The sequence below is a fragment of the Mesoplodon densirostris genome, chromosome 10, assembly GCF_025265405.1.
Source record: "Mesoplodon densirostris isolate mMesDen1 chromosome 10, mMesDen1 primary haplotype, whole genome shotgun sequence".
NCBI lineage: Eukaryota > Metazoa > Chordata > Mammalia > Artiodactyla > Ziphiidae > Mesoplodon > Mesoplodon densirostris.
Genome location: NC_082670.1, coordinates 63,989,478 through 64,014,367, shown reverse-complemented (window position 1 = coordinate 64,014,367; position 24,890 = coordinate 63,989,478). Strand labels below are relative to the sequence as shown.

General features: G+C 57.5%; 2 protein-coding genes across 2 annotated transcripts in view; both read right to left on the bottom strand.

Moving 5' to 3' along the window:
- Positions 1-595: 595 nt before the first annotated feature.
- On the bottom strand, positions 596-7,712 carry HHATL (hedgehog acyltransferase like). The gene is made up of 11 exons (XM_060110383.1): positions 7,607-7,712; positions 7,148-7,215; positions 6,486-6,599; positions 6,161-6,355; positions 5,581-5,790; positions 5,183-5,354; positions 4,548-4,692; positions 4,396-4,431; positions 1,452-1,653; positions 905-1,046; positions 596-720 (listed from the first exon to the last, which is right to left on the bottom strand). Exons 1-11 carry the CDS (start codon positions 7,710-7,712, stop codon positions 596-598), a joined length of 1,515 nt encoding a protein of 504 aa, XP_059966366.1.
- Positions 7,713-14,909: 7,197 nt separating this feature from the next.
- The window catches only part of CCDC13 (coiled-coil domain containing 13), a 29,004-nt gene continuing 19,023 nt past the window's right edge, over positions 14,910-24,890 (bottom strand). The window contains exons 11-15 of the mRNA XM_060110381.1: positions 24,555-24,638; positions 22,225-22,347; positions 17,738-17,892; positions 15,619-15,733; positions 14,910-15,069 (exon numbers count right to left, since the gene is read on the bottom strand). Coding sequence (XP_059966364.1) covers positions 14,910-15,069; positions 15,619-15,733; positions 17,738-17,892; positions 22,225-22,347; positions 24,555-24,638 — 637 coding nt within the window. The remainder of the gene's footprint in view (positions 15,070-15,618; positions 15,734-17,737; positions 17,893-22,224; positions 22,348-24,554; positions 24,639-24,890) is intronic.

Here is a 24,890-nt window from a genome sequence, read left to right as displayed (position 1 = left end):
GGGAAATCGCTGCCTGGAGCTAGCCTTTCGGGCAGGGATGAGAAACTTTTGGCCTCTCCGGTGTCTCCATATCCCCCCGTGTTCTTGGTCCATGAGGCAGAACCTCGGGGGGTGGTCAGGCTGCATCCTGGCCCAGCCCCGGCCTGGCTGTGTGTGCCCGTAAACTCCCCACAGAACTCAGTCTCCTCGCCTGTCAGGTGGGGAGGGTCCCCATCGAGTGCACCTTGCAGCCTGGGTAAGTCTCCTGTAAGAAGAATAAAGTGCCTTCCGAGCAAGCAGCTCGGGGTCTGGGATCAGGTGCTCCAAGCGTCAGTGACCAGGTGGTTTGAAGACCTGGGGCTTCCGTGTTCAGCTGCTGGGCTGCCAAGGTCGGTGGTCTCTGCCCTCCACGTGTGTCTCCTACACGTTCTGTTTGCGCCAAGAGCTTGAGCCCCTCCCTGAACCTCCAGCTCCTCATCCAGCCTGGACAGGGAGCCAGGATACTGCTGGAGGAAGGGGCAGGGAAGAGCCAAAGCGCGGTAAAGAGGCTTTTATTCTATCAGTCAGGCCCCTCCCAGGAAGAGCTGAGCAGAGCCCATCCCTCTTCCCCTCTCCCCTACTCGGCCTTCTCTTTGTCCTGCCTCTGCTCCTCCTCCAGCGTCAGGGTTCGCTCTCGCTCCTTCACCAGCTGGACACCACAGTAGGTGACAAACAGGACGGCCAGCGTGGTCTGGGGGAACCCTGTGTGGGGAAGAGGTCATGGGCGCCTGGAAGCAGCTCCCCTTTCCCCCAGTGACTCTGCTCTTCCCGCTTGACTGTCCCTCCCTGCTGAGTCCCTGGGGAATTGCGGTGGGGTGGGGACATTTCAGGAGGTCACAGTCCTTGAGGTTGATACCTGGCATATTCCGTATGCCCCGTCCCTCACCTGTGAGTAGCAGGCGCTGGGCGACCAGCTTTGTGAACTCAAAGCTGTTCAAGCTTACAAGGTTGTACATGATGATGGCCCAGAAGTTCATGGCCCCAAAGATGGCTCGGACCCTGCGGGACATCTGCTCCGACAGAGAGGCCTGCTGGGTCCAGGAAAACATAGGCAGTGAGGCAAGAGGCCCAGGGGAAAGAGGACGTGGCGGGTCAGAGGCCTTGCCTATGTGGCCACCTGGGTCCTGGGGATATGCCTGTGTCCCTGAGAGTCCCTGGTCAGCTCTCCCTCATTGTTAAAAGATGGGAAACTGAACTCTGGAGAGAGGGCAGGGCCTGAACAACACAGCCAGGCCCGGGTGCCCCCCGACCCTGCAGAAGGGAAGGGAGGGCCAGGTACCCACAGAGGGAGCCATTGCCCTGACAACCTGGAGCGGGGTGGTAGTGAGAAAGTTCTGGACTGGCAGCCAGGCGTGGCTGGAAGACTCCAGAGAGCAATAGTGCCACCCCCTCCAGTGCCCCAGACAACCCAGCCCCAGACCTTCCCTGCTCACCTCAATTCGTGCCAGGGGCCCCCACTCTGCCAGCTTCTGTACCCAGAGCTCAAAGTTGAGGCCAAAGCAGTTAAGGCCTGACCACAAGTAGACAGTGTCACAAGGTCCGAGCCACAGAGTGGTGACGGCAAACGTGGCCACAGTGGCCCCCAGCTCTGGGATCACCGCAGAGTGCTCCCCACCAATGTGGTCATACACGTACCTGCAGGCAACGCGGGGAAAGGGGCCGGTGGGAGGGCGGGAAAAGGCAGCTGGGAGACGGGCAAAGGATACACAACGGGGGCAGCTTCCTCAACGCTATCCTCCTGGGCACATTCAACACTCTGGGCCTCAGGTGGCGGCTCCTCCTCTACCCAACTTGAAAACGTGGAGGGCTTAGCCTTGGAGTTCCTGTCTTCTCTAGCTACCTTCATTTCTCCAAGTGATCTCATTCAGACTCTGAATACTGTCTCTATGCTGACAAGCCCCAGATCTGTCTCTTTAGCCCAGTCTCTCTCCTGACCCATATACCCAACTGTTACCAGACATCTCACATGAATGACCAACTCCCCCATCCCTGCCCAAACCCACTTCATTCCCATCTCAGCTAATGATACCACCATCCATTCAGTTGCCGGCCAGGAGCCTTGGAGCCATCTTGGATTCTCAATTCCCCTCTCCACTCACATCCAAACCAGCAAATGCTACGGGCTCCACTTGGTCCTGAGCACTGCTTATCACCTCCACTACCACCACCCTAGTCCAGGCGATCATCTCCCGTCACACAGATTACTGAAAGAGCCTCTTAAGCCATCTCCCTGCTTCTGCCTCTGCCCGCTACTGTCCGTTGTCCACACAGCAGCTAGAGGCATCTTTTAAGAGTGTAACCCAGATCACCTCACTTCCACAATCACACCCTCCTGGCAATAGCTCATTACAATTAGAATAAACTCAACCACCTTCCTGTGGCTAGAAGATCCCACGTCATCTGGTTTCTGCCTCCCTCCCTGACCTATCACCCACCATTCTCCCCTTCATTCACTATGCTCTCCCCTTACTGGTCTTTCTGATACTCAGACACACACAGCTGGTTCCTGTCTTAAGGCCTTTGTACCTGTTGTTCCCTCTGCCTGGAATTCTCTTCTCCAAATTTCGTTATCACTCAAGTGTCAGTTCATCTCACAGAGGCCTACCCGAACCCCAACTAAAGAAGCTTCTACCCCATTACACTCTTTTACTTTCTTCATAACACTTACCACTCTCTAAAATTATCTTTTTTTTTAACCTGTTTATGGTCTGTTTCTCTCCACTAGGCTGTAAGTTCCATGAGTTCACGGTCTTTGCCATGTTCACTGCTGTATCCCAAGTGCCTAGAACAGTGCCTGGCATGTAGTAGGTACTCAATAAATATCTGTTAAATAAATTCAGTAGAAGACCCATTGCATAACCAGCCTCTCTGTTCCTTGACCTCCTCATTTCACTAATGGTTTCTTTTCCACTCCACCTCAGTCACCCACTCCCATGGCCACACCCCAACTTTTTCACCACTTGTTTGACTCCTTCCTGATTCCCATGCTTCACCCTGCCCCCCCCACCTGACCTGACTCCCTAGCTCCACTTCTTCAATCTCATTGACCTCCCCCCCACCTTCCTCATCTTGTGACCCCCTCCTATTTTTACCACCCTTCTTAACTGTATTCAATGAGTCATCATTACAAATAACCTAAAAACCCTTCTCCCTCACTTCTTCCTTCTCACCCATCTGGGAAAGCCCAATCACCCACTTTCTCCTCACCTGCACCCAAGAAGCGAAGCCCTGATGGGAAAAACCCCACACTTTCACATATTAGAATCCATAAATCCACTACCCCCAACCCCACTTGAGCTGTCAGTGCCACGGTTTCTCTGGTCAGCATCTTCTCTCAGGCTCTGCAGTGGCTACTCCGCCTCATCTCTCCTGCAAGTGTGAATGGGTGTGGTGATCTAGGCAGGAGGAGAGAGGCAGCATCTGGGTGCCTCCCTGCACCCGCAACCCTGCATCTCTCAGCTGATGACCTTGCCTCCTACTTCGTGGAGAAAACCGAAGCTTTCAGGAGGAATCCCTCACCTTTCCACACTCACTGGCCATTCTTCTGCATCCGCACCGGCCTTTCTTCCTCCTCTGTGTCCCGAAGCCAGAGCTCTCTGCCTGATTCCATCGCCTCCCCACCTTCTCAGGGAGCTCGCTCCATCAATCACCCCTCTATCCTGTGCTGCCAACTTCCTCCTTTCTATTGAATAATTCCCCTCGGCACCCAAGCATGTCCCATTATTTCCTGTCTTTAAAACACCCACTTCTCCCTTCGGCCACTTCTGGGTGTCCCCCTTCAGTACCAGGCTTCTTCCAGGAGCTGTCCACACGGAACTACCCTGCGGTTCCTTTGTCCCCCACGCCCCCAGCCCCGACTCCTCCCCGCCTCTGCCTCTCCAGGGAAAGGCTGAGAACCTCCATGCCACCCACGCTCATGCTCAGTCTCTGGCTTCCTTGACCAGCAGCATCTGACCCAGTTGCCCCTACCATGCCAGGATGGTCTTCCCTTAGCTGCCAGGGTGTCCCACGGTCCTGCCTGTTCTCCTGCTCCTCTGAGCGCTCCTTTCAGGCCCTTCTGCCGGCTCCTTCAACCAGAGTCCTTCCGGGCACACGACTTCCTGGGAGTCATCGCCCTCTCCTTCCTGATGCCCTCAATCCACGGCCAAGTGCTGTTCAGGCTGCCTGCTGTGTGTCTCCACTCCATTTCTCTCACCTCCAGGGGCCCCACCCAAGTCCAAACCTCTGTCTTTCACTTCGACCTCTGCCATGACCTCCTCCCTCTGTCCCTGCTTCCTCTGGCCCAGGGATGATCTTTGAAGACGTGGACCCACCTGGCCACGGCCCTGCTCAGCCACCTGGGGGATGGCTGTGACATCCCACCCCACCCCAACTCACCTGCAAAGCCAGTCGTTGATGCCACGGTCAAAGTGCCTGTGGGAGGAGAGCAGACGGGTGGGAATCAGCCAGGAGCCGAGCTCCAGGGCTTGGGGCAAGAGGCGAAGAGGAGGTGGGGATCCCGGAGGCGAGTCCCCGGACGTCGCACTCACGTCTCGGCGAAGACATAGAGCGCTGTGATGCACTTGGGAGGCTGGGGCGGGTCCAAGTGGTCGAGGCGCGCCAAGGTGTTGACGACGCCGAAGAGGACGGCCGCCTTCACCCAGTCGTACACCAGGTTTGAGTAGGCTAGGCCAGCTGGGGACAAGGGGTCGTCACGGCCCGGGGGGCGTCACACTGACCTTCCCCCCGTCCCCCACCCCGCCCCGGGTCTTCCTAAATCCAGGGGAGGCGCTGAGCCCTGCACTCCCCTAAGGACACTCTCTCCCAAGCTGGTGTGGGGGGGAGGTCCTTGCGCCGGCCGCCCCCACGGAGGCCCCGCCCCCACTTCCTGGGGGGAGGGGCTGACCCGGCGGAGACCCTATCCGGCTGCGGAAATCAGCCCCAGGCCCCGGCGAGGTGGGCGGCCTCTGTCGGGTACCACTCCGGGCCTCACGGGGCAAACCTACCTCCAAGTCCCACGCATTTCAAAGGCTAAATCCCCGCTCCCCCACCCTGCGATAGGTGCTGTCCCCCGGGGCGCCAGCTTCCCCAGCTGTGACTCCGCCGCCATTGGGGCGCAGAGGGTCCGTCCTTCTGAAGTGGTGGCCCCGACCTCATCCCTGTTCTGGGCCCGGCGCACACCCACCGAGGGCGCTGTCCGAGAGGCGGCTGGCGAACTTGAGGTCACTGGGGATGGTGAGGATGTAGAAGAAGTGGAAGAAGATGTCCACGGCCACGATGGCTACCACGCTGAGGCCCGCCTGGGCCCGGATGCGCCACAGCTCGCCCTCTCGCCGCACCGGCTCCACCTGGTTCACCTGAGGGATGGCTAGTGTCTGAGTGGGGGAGGCAAGACCTGCGCGAGGAGTCTGAGCGGTGAGTCACGAACTAGCTGTCTGGGGATGCGAGGGTGAGGGGAGACGCGGCTTCATCCTGGCAACCCTGAGAGTGGAGACACGGGCCCCTCTGGGGTCTGAGGGGAGTTCACTTCCGCCCAGGGGGGGACGCAGTCCTGTCTTGGGAGCCCACAGGGTGTCCCCTCACCTGAGCGTGGAAGCGGTCAAAGGTCATAATGGGCCCGAAGAAGAAGAAGGGCAGGTAGAAATTGTACTTGAGCAGGTCAGCTAGGGAGTAGCGGCGGTCAGGGTGGGCACAGCTCTCCAGCGCAAAGCTGGTACAACGCAGCACCGTGAAACCGCTGCCCCCGTGAAACAGCACCTCTTGAAGATCAAAAGTCCCTGTTACAAACCCGCTCTGGATGGGAGAGAACAGGCCGCCAGCTCACCAGGGTGCCCCTTGTCTCTGGGAAGCCCACCCAGCCTCCTGCAGGGGCCCAGCCTGGTCCTGCCATCTCCCTCTCTGCCAGCGCCCGTCAACACTGGCCACCGAGGGCCAATTTCATGTTAAGTGCTAGGGCAGAGCAGGGAAGGAGCTGGACATGTCTCTGCTGCGGTGGAGGCGACCACCTTGTGGGCAGAGCATGCTCCATGGTCAAAGGCTTGAAGACGGGTGGGAAAGTAAAGGAAATGCTTGGGGAGACTTAGGAGGCAAACGTTTTGGATGGGGTGAGAGGTTTGGGGTCCTATCCCTGCACCCTCCACCCCTGCCCCGCCCCAGCGCATACCTGCCAGGAGATGAGGGGGTCCAGCTTGAAAGAGGCAAGGCTGGCCAGGCCGAGGCCGAGACAGAGCCAGGGCTGGTGCAAGAGTGAGACAACATAGAGGCCCACGCAGTGGCCAAGCAGCAGCAGCAGGTACCAAGGGCCCATCGTGCCCACCACCGCCAGGGCCCCGTACACAGCATACATCCAGGAGCGGAGCTGTGGACAGGGAGAAGGCTTCGTCTACCTCTCCATGTGAACGGAGGTGGGAGCCCAGGATGGCTTCCCCGCAACCCTTGTAGCTGAGGGGGAGGGGGAGGCGGGGGGGTGGTGCTCAGGTCCAGCTCACCTGGGGGGCAACCATAGTGCAGAGTTTAGCAAACAGCACGTGTCCGGAGAGAGCGAAGAAGATGGCGTTGCGGAAGGAGGTGAACCACATCACCCACTCGAAGTCAGCCACGTCCTGGGGCAGGCCCAGGCAGGTTAAGGTGGGGCGGGGGCAGAGTGGCCTGGCACTTGGGCTGGTCAGAGTCTCAACCCCTTCCCTGCCCCCAGAGTCTTCTTGTGCATTAGAGGAGAGCAATGGCTGAGGTCCCTGCCTTCCCCTCTGAGGGAAGTACCAGGAAGGTAGGTAGAGAGGAATGAGGGGCACCACGTGGGCCGCCCTGCTGCTCCGAGCTCCCCCTCTGTCCAGCACATTGCCTGACATTCCACCATTATCGCGTTGTTCCTGGGGAGGATGGTGCTGGAGGCCCTGCGGAAGCCCGTCTCGGTTTGTTTCCTAAATGAGCAGGGTCTGAGGCAGGCTTGATTTGGCCCCAGGAGGACAGAGGAGGGGCCAGTGGAGAAACTGAAGATGCTGAAAATTCAAGCCAGAGACCTTCCCCATTGCGAGCCCTCTGTTATGTGGGACCATTGGGAACAGGGGAGAGCAGGGAAGGGTTTGGGACAGGAGAGATGGGCCAGGGATCAGAGACCCCGGTCAGGGACCCTGGGGTGCGAGGGACCTACCATCTTCCGGCCAATGTACTCCCAGCCGGGTCGCACAGACTCCCGGAAGGCTTTCCTGTGGGCCCCACCTGAGAACAGAGTCTGGTCTCAGGGCGCTTCACACCCACACCTGCCTCTACAGCAAGGCTGATGCCACCCTGGGGGGAGGGGAGAGGGTCTGGGTCTCTCTCTGCCTCTGCTTCTCTCTGGGTCTCACTGTGTGTCTGGGGTCAGGTCTCTGTACCCCTGAGTGTCTGAGACACACACTCTCTCTCTCTTTCTCTGGCTCTGTCCAGGTCTCTGTCAGTGCTTCTGCATTTGAGTCTCCCTGTGGCTGCATCTGACTCAACCCCCCAGCCCCAAGGCCTAGGCACTGCCCTTGAGTCTGGAGCCTCTAAGTTTCTGGCCTTGCTGGGTGGAGCCCTGAGACCCCCAGCGGAAGAATGGTCCCACCCCTCTGTCCCGGGGCCCAGCTGTTACCTTGTGAAGCCTCAAGGAGGCCCCGGCCAGCATAGGCTAGGGCCCCGCTCAGCACCAGGGAGTACAGGCCCAGCTCTGCCGCGGGCAAGGCTGTCTTGATGCCCATAGCCTGGATGGGGCTGAGAGAGACAGATTGGGTGAGGGCACTGCTGCCCCCCGGCCCTGCCTAGCCCAGTTCGTGGTCCCCACTGAGGTGATGGGGTCCCCATTCTGAAGAGAGACAGCCCCTTGGGCATCTCATGCCATCATTCTCCCCACCCGTCTCCCACTCCTCCCAGGCCCCCTGCCATTTGGTGCCCCGTCCTAGCTGCTACTCTCGCCCCCGCCCTTCCCACTGAAGGCTCTTGAAAGCATTGTCTTCACTCTCAGCCTGCCTTCTTCTCCTTCATTCACTCCTCCATACCTTTCAGGTGGACCGGTCCCCACCCTCTGCTCAAACTGCTCCTCCAAGGTCTCAGATGACTTTCTTGTGGAGAAACTCCCTCTGCATCACCTCAATCATATTTCTGGCCCCCAGGGTTCCCACTCCCCTCAGTAAGTCTCTCTCAACTCCTGACAAACCACCCCCCCTCCTCCAGGCCCCTTTCTCTGATTCCATACCCTCCTGAGCTGCCTTTACTTCCCGTGACCTCCCCAGGTCCTACCCCAGCACCAAACCTCCATCTCTCTCACTCAGCCTATAGCTTCTCATTGACCCCCATTACGCCAACCAGCCCCTGAGCCCCAGCCTGCCACGTCCCTTGTTCCTGCCTGTGTCCGTGGCCACACCTGCCCACTCTCTCAGTGCTCTGTGTATCCAGGCCCTGGATGCCGGCTGGAGGCTGTGCTACTTGAAGAAGTGCCCTGGGGTAGTGTGTGTGGGGCTAGGCTGGGCCAGGCAGACACCAGGGAGTGTGCTGGCCGCTGCCCAAGGTGCTGACCAGTAATGGGCTCAGGGTGAGCCTGGCCACTCCCTCCTGCCAGGGCCTAGCTTATCCCCAGGAGTCCTCCTGGGTCATCCCTGGGACCTAAGCTAGCACCTGTGCCCTCTCTATCCTGCTCCAGCCTGACCCGTGGCCTTCCCAAGGGCCGCATGGGTGGCAGACTCAGGGCCCAAACTGAAGGGAAGAACATGTCTGGGCATCCTTTCAGGCTGGGCTGAGCAAGAGATGGCTGGCATGGCCCTCTCTCCTGCCCCAGATCCTCTAAATCTCCCTCACCAATTCTGAAACCAGCTCTCCTGGGCCGCCACAGTCGGCATTCTCCCCATTACACAGATGGAGGGCTCACGGACCAGAGAGGGGCAGGGACCTGTCAAGGTCACACAGAGGACCAGGGACAGGATTGAGTGTTCTCAGTGAGCCCCCCTGCAGTCTCTGATCGGAGAAGACTGTCCGCTGCCCCTGCCCCTACCAGCGGCCTGCCGGAGCTGACTTCTACACGGCTGGCCTGAGGGCTGAGGCACCTCCCCACGGGCCGGGTGGGGGTAGGGAGGCCCTGAGGATCGGGTTAAGGGAGCAGAAGCTTGAAACCGGAGCACGGAGAAGAGCCTGCGAAATAGCTTTGTCAGCTGCCTCCCACTCGCCACTTTCCAATTTTAGCTCCCCATGGCGGGTGCCGGGTGTCCCCTGTGAGGCCTCTGTGAACAAGGCCAGGGCTGGCCCCCAGCCTGGGACCTCTCCTGATAGACCCCCAGACCTGGGCCAGCCTGTGGACAGAGGAGTGACCCCTGCCCACTGACCTGCCCGCCTGAGGTACACCTGGAGTAAACCCCACTTTGGGACCTGAGGTTTGCGATGAGGGGCCTGGGGTGGGCTCTACAGGTCTCAAGGACCCCGTAGTGGCTACATCCCTGGCTGGCACTGACCTTGAGGAAGCTGTGAGGGGCCCTGGCACACTGCCCACCTCGGGGCTCTGGGGTCCTGCGTCCGACTGTGCGACCGTCCGACCAGCTGGGTTCTGGGGCCCCGGTGCGGTGTGTCCAGCCCTGGGGTCCCCACGCCCTGGAGGCTGTGAACGGTGAGTGGTGACAGCAGGAAGCGGGGGGAGGAGGAGGGCAGGGAGGAGGTGGCCTTTCTGGAGCGGAGCTGCGTGAAGTGGAGCAGACCTGAGTGCTGCAGGGCTGCCGGCCACAGGGAGCTGCAGGGAGGATTGGGGCGGGGCAGAAGGGGTGGCCATTGGCATCGGCTCGGACAGGGACACCAGGACCTCACTTCGACCTGCCTCCCCAGGTCCTTAGAGCCTGTGTCTCCTTCTCACTGCTGGCCAGGACTCTCCTCTTCCAGGAAGCCTTCCAGGTGGCCCCTGCTGGCCTCTCCAGGCTTGTGAGCTCTGCCCCCGCCATGCAGACACACACTCATACCATGCACACACTTCCATGTGCAGCTCCATGAATTCCAGCGCACACCTTTACATGTGAATTCCCAACGGCTGTCCCATGGCACACCCACCTAGCCCCCTGCCCTGGTCCATTTCATCATGCAGAGAATCCTGGCTGGCCAGGCATCGGTGCCTGGGGGAGGACTGACTTGCCTAGTGAGATTGTAACTGGCAAGAGACATGTGGGCCCTGTACCCCAGCCCTGTCCCATAGGGAGCTGACCAGGTGGAGGGGAGCTAGCAGGGTCACTTTAGTGGGTCCTTGGAGTGGCTGGCATCCTCTCCACGGCAGGGTGGAGGCAGACAGCAGTGTTCCTAAGCAACCAGGACTCCTCGGGGGGAGAGGAGTCGGGGGACAGGGCCCTCACTCTGGGAAGGGGCAGCTGAGGCCTCAGCCCAGACTACCTGATGCAGAGGGGTATCCTGAAGGCCGCCCCACCGTGGCCTCAGAGCCCAGCTGGTTGGACGGATGCATGGTTGGATGCAGGACCTCGGAGCTCCATGGTGGGCAGTGTGCCAGGGTCCCTCACAACCTCCCCAAGGCCAGTGCCACCCAGGGATCCAGCCACTCTGGAGTCCTTTGGGATGAGGATCTCAGAGTCTGTGAGGGCCTATTTATGCATGTGCATGGGGGGCAGGGTCTGGGGGGTAGAAGGAGCTGTGTGACTATAATGAGTCACAGGACAGGTCCTGGAGCCCGTGCTGACCCTCTGAGCCCAGTCATAGGCTCAGCGGAGACTAGAGGAGGAAGAAGTGTTCTCCTACCCCGACCCACAGCAGGGGCACTTCCAGGGCCTGAGCAAGGCCTGGGAGGCAGAGTGCCCTCCCTTCCCACAATACCTGGAGGCGCTGAGCTTCCTCTCAGCACACACTCCCCACAGAGTGACACGGAGGCCTGCACGGCAGGTCCCTGACTCTGAGAAGCATGAATGGTGATTACTGCACTGGAGGGGCTGCGTGCGGGCTGCAGTCATGGATCATGGGTGCTAGAGGAGGCCAGCGTCAGGGAGGGGGTGTGCCTGAGCCAGACTGTGGGTGTTAGGGAGGGCTTCCTGGAGGAGGTGGGGCACCTGAGTAGAGTCCTGAGGTAGAGTCAATGGTTGTTAGAGGAGAAATAAGTTAATCACAGTTCTAAGGCTATACCTGGATTAACTCTTTTTAATGTCACCACAACCTCTAGGGAAGTGGTTGTTACCATTTTCCCCAGTTGATAGAAGAGGAAACTGACGAACAGGAGGTTAGGTGAAGTCACTGGGTCAGCCGTATGAGCTTCTGGAGTTGATTGCTCTGCAGGGGCAAGAACCCAGCTCACCCACACCTGGTGCTGGCTGAGACCAGCCTGAGCCGGCCATGCAGCTGGTGCCCTCATGAGGCTCCAAGAGAATGGCTCTGGGAGGCGGACGGGGTGGTCTGGCTTCACTGTTAAGAGCACAGGTACAGCCAGCTGGCTTGAGCCTGAGCTCCGCCTTGCTGGCAACCCACTTCTCTGAGCCTCAGATACTCATCTGTAGATGGGCACACTGCCGGCCCTGACCTCACTGGGCTCTTGGGGGGATTCGACGGCTCACTCCGTGGCCAGGGCCTGGCTCACTGAACTGCTCATAAAGAGAGGCTGTTAGAGAGGCTGAGACCCCTCGCTCCAGAGGCCAAGACGGGCAGCACTCACACACAGCTGGAGGAGGGGTCCACCAGGCGGGCCGCGTGCGGTGGGGTCTGTAGGGAGCTTGGCTTGTGGGGATGGCAGGCGGGTAGAGGGCTAGGGGGGCCCCTTGGACCTGGGGCTGGACAGCCTGAGGCCAGCTTCCCCCGAGTGAGGGGTGGTGAGGGGAGGGCACCTGGTGCCCACAGAACGAGGGGCAGGAAATGACTGGGCTAAGACCAGCGAGGGCTACTGGGAAAGATGGGCAGGGGGCCGATTCTCTCAAGTCTCAAAGTCCTTTTCATTTGTTTCTTGTTGTTGCTCAAAGTAAAAAGTCGGGGAAAGTGTGTGTGCTATGTTGTTTATGGTGTGTGTGTGTGTGTGTGTGTGCAGGAGAGGGGGTGTGTGGGCAGAGACTTCCTTGTGGGGTGGCCGTGAGCTCGCTGGAGGAGGGGATGGGGAGGCTAGTTCTGGCCACCGGATGTGAGGGCCCAGAGGAGTCCTCTTGCTGCAGGCCACCCTGACCTGGGCTCCTGAGAGCAGGGGAGGGCGCAGGGACATGGGGACGTGTTTGGGGCTTGAATCAGCCTGAGCCAGACTGCAGCCTTGTCCAATTCAGCTGTGGTGCCCTAAAGGCCCCCAAGGAGACAGTGGCCAAGCCACACCCATGGCTCAGCCGGGTCTCACCTGTCAGTGTCGGAACCTGAGCGCCCAGGCCCACAGCCTGGGGTGCAGCCAGGGAGAGTCCTCACGTGAGGCGTCTCCACCCCCGGCCTCACTGCTTGCTGTTCCTCCACTCTCCAGGCACCTGTCTCCCGTTCCCACCACCTTGTGGCTCTGGGTAGGGACCTCAGTGTTCCCATCTGTGAAAGGCAGGTCCAGCCCACCTGCTGCCCACCTGCCTGAGGGCCGGGAGGTGCTCCTCAGGGCCGCAGAGACAGGTGGTGCTGCTCAGGAGGGGCCACAGGCACTAACCTGGACAGACCAGGTTGCCGCGCTCTGTGCCTGGCCCACCTGAGTTAGATCCTTCAGGGCCCCAGCCCTTGGTCCTTCTGACAACCCTTTCTTCTCCTGAGCCTTCCCCTCCCCTCCCCTTGCCCACCCACACCGCAGGGAGATTGGAAGGACAGCCCTCACCCCACCCAGACCTGGGCATTGAGCCCGGAAGCCAGCAGGAAAGGTGGGAGGCTCTGAGATGCGGCTTTCTGTCTCTGCATACCCCCAACCCATCCCGCCCCGTCGCGGCGCTCTATTTCCCGTGCCTCTCTGACCAGACAAGCAGCTCCCTGAAGGCTGCAGCAGCAAGTCAGATTCGCCTCCGGGCCCCTCACAGGCCTGGAGAGGCTGGTATACAGTTGGCACTCGATGACTGCTTGATGGCCAGCTGGCTCGGTAGATGGTGGCCTGGGAATCTGTCTCCCCAGCTGATCTGGGGCTTCCAGGAGCTCGGGGACTGAGTCTGCCTCACCTGGCACCCCCTTGCCTAGGGCAGAGTAATTGCTCAACAAGTATTTGTGGAACTAATAGAGGTAATACTGTGGGCTGATGTTTTTTGAGCACCTACTGTGTGCCAGCCACTGCACTAGCACTTGGCACCTTTTAACTCAGTGAGTCCTGAAGAGGGATTCTGCTGGGGGAATGGAGCAGACCTGCTCTAAGCTGGCTCCTCCTCACACACACACGTGTGTGTGTGTGTGTGTGTGTGTGTGTGTAGATGCACATTCCTGCTCGTGAAGACCGGTCACTTGTGTCACTTGTGCAGCGACTCACAAATGCGGCATACATACCGTGAACCCCCTCTATGGGAGAAGCTACCTGGGGCTTCTGGGACCCTGTCTGCTTGAGCCCTTCCTCGGGGATAGGGCTGAGGAGGGACTCCATGCTGGCCCCCCTACTCGGAGCCCCAACCCTGCATGGGGTGACAGGTCTAGAGACCCCCAGCAAGTGTAGTGAAGGCCATCAGGATGAAAGGGTCCTCAGTTTTCCTGTGAAGGAAGTTCTTCTCTGATCCCATGTGAAGGGACATGGCCAGGCAGGGCCTGTGAGTGTGGAGTCAGCACTGTCTGCCGGCACATGTGTGTCTACATATGATTCATGCTCCTGAATCTAGGTATTGGTGTGCATCTGTGTCTTTGTGTGGGCCCCTGTGTGCACAGGTGTGGCCAGGGTGTCTGGGGTCGGTGTGTGTGGCTACCCTCCATGGAGCCACCCCTCCCCATGGCAGTAACTGCAGTTGAGAGGAGTGACACTGCGGCAATCACGGAGGGGCCTGGGGGCTCTCCGGCAGCAGCCCTCTCCGCTCACCCCTGTGCTGTGGTGAGGCAGGTACACTACGCCTCCGCCTGGACCCGCTGCCTCAAAGTCCCCCTGCCCAGAGCTCCAAGCCGGCCCCACCTCTGCCCTCTGCCACCAGCACCCACCAGCTGCAGCCTTTTGGAAGCAAAAAGAGGTGCCTCTTGGAGCAGCTGGCAGGGGGACAGAGCTGCCCAGCAGCGGGTAGGCACGCCCACCCTGGGTAACCGGATCTGCTGGAGGACCCTGGCTTTTGCAGGCAGGCAGGCCTGGGTTAAATATTAGCTCTGTGTCTTTCCGTGAGCCTCAGTTTCTCCATCTGTAAAACAGGGTGACAACCCCCTGGGCTACTAGAGGTCTAGATGGGGTCAGGTTTCCACTGTAGGTGCCCACTCACTGGGAGCTGTGGTGATCATGAAAATCATTATTATTATTACAAGCCTGAGGGTCTGCCCCTAAGGAAGAACCCTAAGGGGTGGGCTGACAAGGTGGCTAGGAGTGTGGTGCCCCCAAGTCTGTAGAGGGTGGGGATGCCCACAGATAGAGCAATGGAGGTAGGAGTGGGGTGTGAGGATGCTCTGGTGAGGGAGGTGGGGCAGGGGTGGGCGGCCTGGGGGATGCTCCCAGCCTGGAGCCCTCTGGGCTCTCCTGCACATGTGGAGCCCTGTGGGCATGCAGGGTCCCCCGCTAGGCTCTAGGACAAGGGCAGTGAGCACCTGCCCAAGGGACTGCATCTGTCCGTTCACAGCTGGCTTCTCATCCCAGAGCTCTTGCTGATGCCGACAGGCTGCTGGCCTCCTCCCTTGCCATCGCTAAGCGTGCCCAGGGCTTCTCCTTTGCCCTCCTGCCATGGGATGTTGGCTCTTGTTTCCCTTGGAGAGCCTCTTCTAGGAGAAGGGGCCCAGCTGGCTGCTCCAGGTTGGCTTCCAGGAGCAGATGGAGTCCTCAGATGGAGCCTCGTCCTCTCAAGGCCTAAGGCTGCCCCATCCAGCCAGGCTGACACTGGGCCGCCGTCCTAGTGCTTGTCCGCCTTCTGCTGCCGCAGGGCCTGCAGGAAGATCCCTTTCACCTGGCCCAGGGTCTCATGGTACATTCGGAAGTCCTCCTTCTTTCCCTGGAGGGCACTGCCTAGGGAAGCCTTCAGCATTTTGTTCTCCTCCACCTGGATGGCCAGCCTAGACCACACGGAGAAGAGGGCTCAGCGCGGCTGAGCTGGCACACGTGAGTGTGTGCGCGTGCGTGTAGAGGGCCCTGGGAATGGCTGCCAGCTCGGCTGCTCTTCAGACTCAGGGTACTCTCTGAACTCCTCTCAGGGACCCTTGGGGGAATACCATCTGGGATTCCTGTCTGGGCCCAGCCATAGCTACTGGGCCTGTCGTGCCCCCAAATGTTGGCTGCCTCAGGCATGAGTACTAATTTATAGAGGTTCCCCCTTTCCCACCACTGCATTTGACCTTAGAAGGTTTAATTGAATGAGCAAAGTGGGTTCAGTAACCCACACTTGATAAAACTTCTCTTGGGACCATGGGCTCTTTAGGGTTATGGCTGGGTTTCTCTGCCCTCTGATGGCCAGTTACAGAATTGCAGGCCTAGAACCCAGGACCCAGCAGGACCAGCCTTCTGGGCAAATAGAAGTCAAAGGGGGAGGGACATGATCCCTCTGCCTATCAAAACGCCTCCACCCAGACAACACCACCCTTTCAGGAAGACGGGGCAGGGAGCACCTGGTGGTCAGCTCCTCCATCTGGGATTCCAAGGGCACACTGGAGGTCTGGGCAGAAGATGGGTCCTTCCTCTCACTCTTCTTTGGGTTGTGCCTGGTGTTAGAGGTGGGCACACCTGTGGGGCAGCAGCAGCCACTTTCTGTGGTGAGGCCATGGCCCTGTGTTAACACTTCCTTCTCCCACCCCCAACTGTCCACTTCCTGCTTCTCCACTTGTTGAAACATTAGACCTCCTTCAAGGTGCAGGACAAGGGCTGCCTTCCTCCAGGCTCTGACTGCCCGCTTTGTACCAAAGTGGTTCCTCTCACTACTCTCTCCATATTTGCACTTTATAAGTTTCTGGAAGGCAGCTGGGCTTGAGGTCTGGCCTGCATGTTGAGTCTGAGTCTAGGCTGTCACCGCATCTGATGCCCTCTTACCACTGGGTCCCCCACCTCCAGTCTCCATCCATATGCACAGGGGATCCACCGTGGCTGGGGCCAGGGGACAAAGAGTGCTCAGAAAAAGAAATCAAAGCCCACCTGGTGGGGAACTCGAGCACTGTCACAGCATCAGAAAACCTCTGTGCTGAACAGGCCCTCAGTGGTGGCATGGCGCAGGGGAAATCACTTGGCACCAGCAGACCTGGCTTTTACTTCCTACTTTGTGGCCCCAGGTAAATCATCAACCTCTCTGAGCTGGTTTCCTCACCTGTAACGTGAGGATAATAGTTCTTGCCTCTAGAGTTCTGTGAGGCCACAGTGAATACACATTTGGCCCTCAAGGCCTGTGTGATGGGACCACCTCCTCAGCACCTTGTGACTTCCCTACCTCACCACATATCCCCCTCCCCATGATCCAGTCTCACTACCTCCAAGCCTCCAGCCACGCGCCCACCTCAGGGCCCTTGCACTTCTTCTTCCCTCTGGTATCTATGCCACATCCTCACCCCCTTCCACCATCTCTGCTCAGACATCAGCTCATCAGTTAGGGTGGCCGCCCCATAGAAGACAGCTGCTCTCTGCACCTCCTGTCCCCTTACACTCAGCTGTAAGCCACAGCACCCGCCTCCACCTGACCTACCATCTTTTACTGGTTTATTGTTCTCTTCCCCATTGGCATGGAACTGCCACGGGGGACCACATTGCACAATCAGGCTCCCTATTGTACAGGTGGAGGGGTGTGCTATGCCCCCAAGAGGGGCGGTGCTCTTCCCATGTCACAGGCCAGCATGGACAGAAGCCACATGGTCACTTTCTCCCCAGGCAGTTGCCCTTCCCTGTCCAGACAGGACCAAAGTGGTTTTTCCTGCTGTGGCTTAGCCATCCCTAGTTGGGAGCCTGGCCACTTGGCAGGAGGTGAGTCCATGGCCTGGAGACACTACATTCCTAAGGGACCTGTTTCTGCAAGCCCAGCAGGGCTAAGTGCCCAGGACCTTCCCCAGCCTGGACTCTCAGCAGCTCCCGGAAGGCCCCTGGAGCCCTGGCCCTGCTGGTGGGAGAATGGCACCACTCCCCCTCTGTGTCCTACTTCTGGAATGTCCTCCTGAAACGTTCTGATCTCTGCGCTGGGAAAAAATCTGAGTGTCCTTGGCTGGGGGTGGGGGAGTACTGGGGAGCTGAGAAGCAGGGAAGTGGGGGGGCAACACCTCTACTCCCGAGCCTGTAGGGGTTGGGATGGGGACGTCGGAGAGAGGCAGGCTCATCCTCTTCACACTGAAAGTTCTTCCTCCCCAGAAATGGCTTCTGGTTCTGGCATCCCCCACCCTCACTTCCCCAGCCCCACAAGATGCTGCCACTTCTGGTCTGGAGACTGTACCTTAAGAACCACTGTGTTAGAGCAGTAGAACTAACCGTTTGATTTAGGACAACTGAACCGTCCTCTGGAGCTGGTGTGGTCATGTGATTAGGATCTGGCCAATGGGATGAAAGCATAAGTGACACAGGCAACCTTGAAAGGTAAGGAGCTCAGGAAAGAGGGAGGAGCCAATCAGCAGCACCGGTCAGCCCCTCCGTCAGGGTGGAGCTTTGCCTGCCCCTGCTGCTGTGTGTCCTCTCCCCCCTGGCCCCCGAGTCAGAACCAGGAGCCCCAGAGCACCATGGGCCCAATGTGACCCCGGGCTGGCCCCACCTCAACCCTACCTGTTCTGCTCCTGGGGGCTGCTCTCCGAGAAGCTGACGTCCTCCCAGTCTCCAGGCGCATCTTCTCCAGGTGCTGCTCCAGCACCACGGTGCGGTGCCGCTCCTCCTGCAGCTTCCTCTCTGACTCCAGAAGCTTGCTGTTGCCCTCCTCCACCCTGGTGATGAGAGAGCAGGGGCTGCCATAAGCCCTGGCACCCCACCTGCTCAGGCTCTCAGAGGGGGGGGCACACCTTACACCAGTGGGCATGGGACTCATTCTTCCTGATTTTTATTGCAGTAATATAGGAATGTGCATTTAAAACCATATCATTCTCTCCAAGACTTAAAATGAAAAAAAAACAAAAAAACACACAGCCTCTCCCCACCCCTCCTCACTCCCAATTTCTTCTCTCCAGAAGCAACCACTTCTACCGCTTTTAGCTGTTTCTTCCACTACTGCCATATTTCTACAAATGCTTATGCTGCTATTTTTTAAGTCTTAAATATAATCTTTTGACTTCCTGTCAGGCAACATGAGAACTTAGTTTTATTTTAGTACTCTCTCCTTGCCAAACAGAATCGCCTCTCCACCTCCCAATGTAGTTATATTACCATTTTTTGGCTCCATTAGTGTTAGGTGGTGTATTAGTTTTCTATTGCTGATGTAACAAATTACCACAAACTTAGCTTAAAACAACACAGATTTATCGCTCCGTGGTTCAGAAAATCAAGGTGTTGGCTGACCTGGGCTCTTACCCAGAGTTTCTAGGGGAGAATCTGCTTCCAGGCTCATCCAAGTTGTTGGAAGGATTCAGTTCCAACTGAAGGACTGAAATCCCTGTTTCCTGCTGGTTGTTAGCTGGGTGACTTTCATCTTTTAGAGGCTACTTGGCCCCCTCCATCTTCAAAGCCAGCCAGATACCCTTTTCATGCTTTGATTCTAACTTCTTCTGAAGCATCTCTCTGGCCCAGGCTGGAGAAATTTCTCTGCTTTTAAGGGCTCAAGTGATTAGATTGGGCCCACCTGGTAATCCAGGATAATCTTCCTATTTCAGGGTCCATAACGATCATTACATCTGCAGAGTCTCTTTTACCATATAAAGTATTCAGAGGCACAAGAGGGGGGTGAAGGGCACTGCAGACAAAATCCTGTCTACCACAGGGGACGATTACATTAGGACGATTATTCAGATAGGCAGTATACTCATGATTATATTTTCTTTCTTATTTGCTTGCTTTTCCTGGAGTTAGTGATTGCTTTCCGTTTGTTATTATTATTCTCTATATGCCTGTCATGAATTCACGGGCCTTGAAGAACTTCTTATTTGGTTATTTCACTAAAGGATCTGATTAATTTCACCGAGGCTGGGGCTAAGTTTCTTCTTGCGGTTAGGTATGGCATTTCAGACCTCTGTGATACTGAAGGCTCAGCTAGAAGGCCAGGACTGTCCCAAGAGATCTCACCTAAGCAAAAGGATTACATACGTACATGCACACATGCAAATCAGAGTGGAAGCCTGGATATGTACGTGCAGTGTTGGAGGAAGTGTTCTTCCCACCTTGGTGAAGAGTCAAGAAGGAACAGAATGGTAACAATTTTGAAAAGAATACAACTACCAACACAAAACTGTATGCCAGCATAGTATACAGCTACTAACACAACCTGTTCAAGCGTGTTCCTTGAAACTTACTTGCAAAAGCAAAAGACTAAAATAACCTAAAGGTCCATCAACAGGAAAGACCCAATGAAGGGTAACATATTTGCACCATGAAATATGGTAGAATATGATGTAGTAGAGCTGCTCAACACAGTGGCTGCAGCCTCGTGTCCACATGTAGCCATTCAAATAAAAACTAACGAAGATTAAGTAAACTTCAGCTCCCCCGAAGCTCTAGGGTATCAGCCGAGGGAGAATCACACACGCGTGACTCTGAGAGTGAGTGTCTCTTTAATTTTTTTTTTTTTTTTTTGCGGTATGCGGGCCTCTCACTGTTGTGGCCTCCCCCGTTGCTGAGCACAGGCTCCGGACGCGCAGGCTCCGGACGCGCAGGCTCAGCGGCCATGGCTCACGGGCCCAGCCGCTCCGCAGCATATGGGATCCTCCCAGACCGGGGCACGAACCCGTATCCCCTGCATCGGCAGGCGGACTCTCAACCACTTGCGCCACCAGGGAGGCCCGTCTCTTTAATTTTGTGCCCTAGGTGCCTTGCTTGCCCCACCCTCATCCCAGAGGCCTTGGAAGATGAGGCACCACGTGGAGAGAGAGGCCACATACAGGAGAATGGAGGTACCCCTGCTGAGCTGGCTGAACGGGGCATGTGAGTGATCCAGGTGGCATGATGTGAAGCAGAATTACCTAGGTCACCCACAGAACGGTAAGAAAGAATAAACCGTCGTGTTTGAGGCCACTGGGTTTGGGATGGTGCAGCAGTAGATAACCAAGTCACCTTGATGCACAAATCCACTGCCCCAAAACTCGGGTGTAACGCAAAGGAGGGACTTCCCTGGTGATCCAGTGGTTAAGACTCTGCGCTCCCAATGCAGGGGGCCGGGGTTTGATACCTGGTCAGGGAACTAAGATCCTACAAACCGCAACTAAGCCTGCACCGCAACTGGAGAAGCCCCCACACCGCAACGAAGACCCAGCACAGCCAAAATAAATAAATTAATTAATTTTAAAAATAAGAAACTCAAAGGAATTGGGAGAGAAAGTCATAATTGGGTATGTTTCTTCCATTGGATAGGCTAGAGGCTTGTACTATCATGATATATATTTTTTTAATTTTTATTTATTTATTTAGTAATAAATTTATTTATTTATAATTTTTAGCTGCATTGGGTCTTCGTTGCTGTGCACAGACTTTCTCTAGCTGCGGCGATCGGGGGCTACTCTTCATTGCGGTGCACGGGCTTCTCATTGCGGTGGCTTCTTTGTTGCGGAGCATGGGCTCTAGGCACACGGGGTTCAGTAGTTGTGACATGCGGGCTCAGTAGTTGTGCACAGGCTTAGTTGCTCCGCGGCATGTGGGATCTTCCCAGACCAGGGCTCAAACCCGTGTCCCCTGCATTAGCAGGCAGATTCTTAACCACTGTACCATATAATATAATGGAGGGAAGCCCTCCATTATATTTCAATGACAGAAAAAGAATTAATGTTACTTTTTCTCATTTGCTTGAGCATGTCTGAAATTCATATCCTCTCTTTTCTACTGAAAAGAAATCAAAGCTGATCACTCCTCACTGCTTAGGGAGTGGCCATCCCAGCACCCCAGCTCTTTTGGTGACTGTACTCCATCTTTCCCTTTGGCAAGCTGCCCCTCCTCCATTTCATTTTTTTTTTTTTTTTTTGGCTGCGCTGCATGGCATGCAGGATCTTAGTTCCCCAACCAGGGATTGAACCCACACCCCCTGCAGGGGAAGTGCGGAGCCTTAACCACTGGACCGCCAGGGAATTCCCACCCCTCCTCCATTATGTCAGCACCTGGAGGTCCTTCCAGTCAGGGTGCCTGGCCTGTGTCCAGGGTTGGACGTGTGAGCCACCCAGGCCAGCTAGACCTTCTCTCCTAGAACCCGCTGGCACAAGAACTGAAAGCCACTGGGCTTACATCGTTCCAGTGGCCCAGGAGAGACCACTCAAGGGTTCCTGCTACCAAGGTCCCTGGATCTTCTTGGGCTCCTCTGCTGCCCTGCAAAGGGGGGCAGTACTTTGGAGTCAGCCAGCACCTTCCCACACTCTCCTTTCCCTTAATTTAGCCAGAATTGGTTTCGATTGTCTGTCACCAAAGAGCCCTGACTGACATGTGATACGGCCTGTTCAGGCAGACATTCAGTGGTGTCCTTTATATTTTTCAGTGCGGAGGTCACATGGCTGGGCCATGCGTTGGCCTGGGCACCTACAGCTCTTGCCAAAAGGGTCACTTGAGCGAGGAACACTGATTTATCTGAATAGAAATCTGTCAACAACCCCTTGGAGGAAACCAAACCCCCTGGTCCACTGCCTTGGGCCACATACTTTCCTCCCCCAACCAGGGAAGTCTCAGCTCCCCATCTATCGGTGGCTCTCTTCCTCTTTGTAATTCCACACCTCAGTCTAGCCTGGGACTTCTTCCCACCAAAGCCGCCAGTGACACCGAGCGCAGTGCCATGCTCATCCTAGATCTTCATTATTGGTGAGTTGATCTGACTGATTTACCTACTGCAGAGAGTCCCTCCCTTGAGATGCCCACCTCACAGCCACCTGCATGCAACTGTCCTACCGGGGGGCACGTAGGACAGGGCAAACCACAAGTGTGACAACAGGTCCCCGAGACTGAGGGGCACTTGAGTGTCACGTGAGATGTGGCTGGGAATGCCTGGGGCCAACACTGTGGGAGCCAGACTCACCAGTGAGGTGGACCCAGTCATGGACGCGGCCTGGCCTCTGTCCAAGAGGGATGCCCTTGGGCCAGGCTGCCCACCCTCAGCCCACCTAGGCCCGTGAGAGTGCATCCCTGGCGCCAGGTGTTACCGTTTCTGCAGAATGGTGGCAAACTCGGCGAGCCGGTCACGCTCCACCTCAGCGGCCTGCCACAGGGCTTTGAACTCTGTCACCTGTGTCTGCCAGGCTTTTTGTTCTGGGGAGTCCGAGAACCTGGGGACCAAGGTGCGGGCAGAGGTCATTTAAGGGTTACCTGAAGAGATGCTTATCCCTGTGGTGGTGGGAGGGGCTGGAAGGACATTCACGGGTCCTCAGAGGGAGCCAGAGAGAAGAAGCCAATCCAGCCCCTCCTGGCCTCTTCTGCTGGCTTCTTCTCAATTTACTATTCCTGGCCCTGCTGAAGTCTCTAGACCTCACTTAGCTGGCTCCAAAGCCAGGCCCCAGCAGGGCTATAGTTTCATCAGCACCTTTGTCCATCCAATCCCTGTAGGGGCCTGGAATTAGCCTGGTGGCTATGGAAGTTGGCTCTTGGGGACCTGGGGGTGCCCTGGGAACCTGTGTGGCCTGGGACCTGACCGCCCTTCTCAGTGTCAGGTAGGCCCAGCCTCTGTCTCCCTGTCAGCCTGTCCTGGCCCTCCTGTATCTCCTGGCATGGCCCCAAGCCCAGTCCACTTTCCTGGACCCTGGACACTTGCTTTCTAATTTGGTCAGTTTTCTCCAGCCCTGATCCAGCCCATCACCGGTTCCCGCCTCACCACTGGGCCTTACCTGGCTGGGGTTGGGACCCAAGGTGAGCTCTGCCCCCCACCCCAAGCCCCCAGAGCCCAGGTGCGAGTGCCAAGCTGCTTTCTGCTCTGCCCTCACCCTTCCCAGGGAGACCCCGGTGATGCTGACTTGCTCTTCCAGAATCACAGGACATGGGGAGGGCGGGGCTGCAGTCCTCCCTCTAGACAGGGGTTGGTTGAGATGGGCTTTGAGGACTACAGGCTCCTCCATTTTCTGGCTCCTAAATATACGCTAAGGCCCTGCCGCTCAGTGTGGTCTTTGAACCAGTGACTGTGGCATCACCTGGGAGCTTGTTGGAACTGCAGGATCCCATTTCCTGCAGGATCTGACCTGCGGGATCAGAACCTGCATCTAACCTGGCAGATCCTCAGCTGATTCGTGTGCACAGCGCAGTGGGGAACCCTGCGCCAGTCACCCCTGTGATCTCACGTGTTGGGGGAGGAGCTGATCCCCTTGCCCCGCCTGCCTCCCAGGCACCCCATCAGAGCCGCCATGCCAGCCCTGACAGACACACTCTCTGGGGTCACTCCCACCCCATGAGCGTCTGTCCTGTCACTGACAGGAGAGCCCTGTAGGCTCCGTGAGGGCAGGGCCCGCACACGGCTGGGTTCAGTAAATATTTGTGTGTGGTGGAAGAAACAAGCTTAAGAACCAGCAGTCTGGGCAGCCCAGGGCACATCGGCTCCTGTATCCCTGTGGAGTGCAAAGGTCATGGCCACATAAGCCTGGAAGGGACCTTGGGGGCATCTTGTCCATCTTCTTGCCTCTACTACTGTGACAACCACCTCAGAGTGACAGAGCCTGTCTGTTTTCCTTGTGGTGTGAGAAGAGTGTGGCATGGGCCCTTGAGGCTCAGAGTTGGGCCCCTCTCTCCCAGTGCCCTTGTGACCCCAGGCTGCTGGATGGGGCATTGGCAGGGGTGGCCTTGGCCCACAGGTACCTGTGCTACCGAATGTCAGGCCAGAAGTATCCCAAGCACTTCTTGGGGAATAGCAGCCCAAGGAGGACCGATTTGCCGGAGCCACACAGCAAGTCAAACGACAGAAGAGGGCCCCTCAGAGGCTCGACCGGAACCTGAACTGACCTGCCTGAGGGGTGGGAGAAGCAGCTGACAGCAGGAGCATGGCTCCAGTGGACAGTGGGTAGGGCTCGGGACAGGGCTCCGAGGCAGGACAAAGCCACCCTTTGTCTGTGAGCTGGCAGGAAGAACAAGGGCCCATTTAAGCCCTAAGGCTTGATTCTATCAACAAAGAGGGGGCCAGAGAGCTGAGGGGATATCAGTGGCTGAAAGTGGGAACCCATATGACGTGAAATTCTCCCCCTAGAGATGGACTCCCAATGCGCAAGAGGAGGCAAGGGAAGGTGCTGGGCTCCAGGCCTGGAAGATTCCTCGTGTTAACTCTGTGGTAGCAGGAAGGAACACTAGACCAAGACTCTAGTTCTGAAGCCGCTTGTCCTATCACGTTGGATAAGGCACTGGACCTCCCTGACCCTCCATGTCCTTATGGAACCTTGGAAGAGTCCCTGGACTTGGCCTGGCCTCCCATCCTTGTAATGGGATGGCAATACCGACTGAGCAGTCAAGGATGGGAAGGCCTGTGAGGGCCCGGGGGTGGGGGGACCTGGGTTCCTACCTGGGTGAGGGCCTGTGAGGACTGTGCAGGGAAGGCCATGTGAGAGCAGGTTCCACCAGTGTGTGGCCCAGGCTGGTCACGGAGCTGTGCGAAGGCAGAACGGGCACATCACCACGGGCAGGCAGGCTGGGCCCAGCTGGGAGGGGAGCAGGGGCCAGCAGGGAACTGGGGAGCCAGAGGAGGGGGCCAGCACCGGCCCTTGCAGCAGCCCTGTGTATTTGCTGCCCTCCTTTCCAGAACTCTTGCTTGCTCAAAACAAGACAGGAGCAGGGGACATCAGAGCCTCAAACAATCCAACACAGGTGTGTTTGAGAATCCTAGAAGCAGGTGAGATTC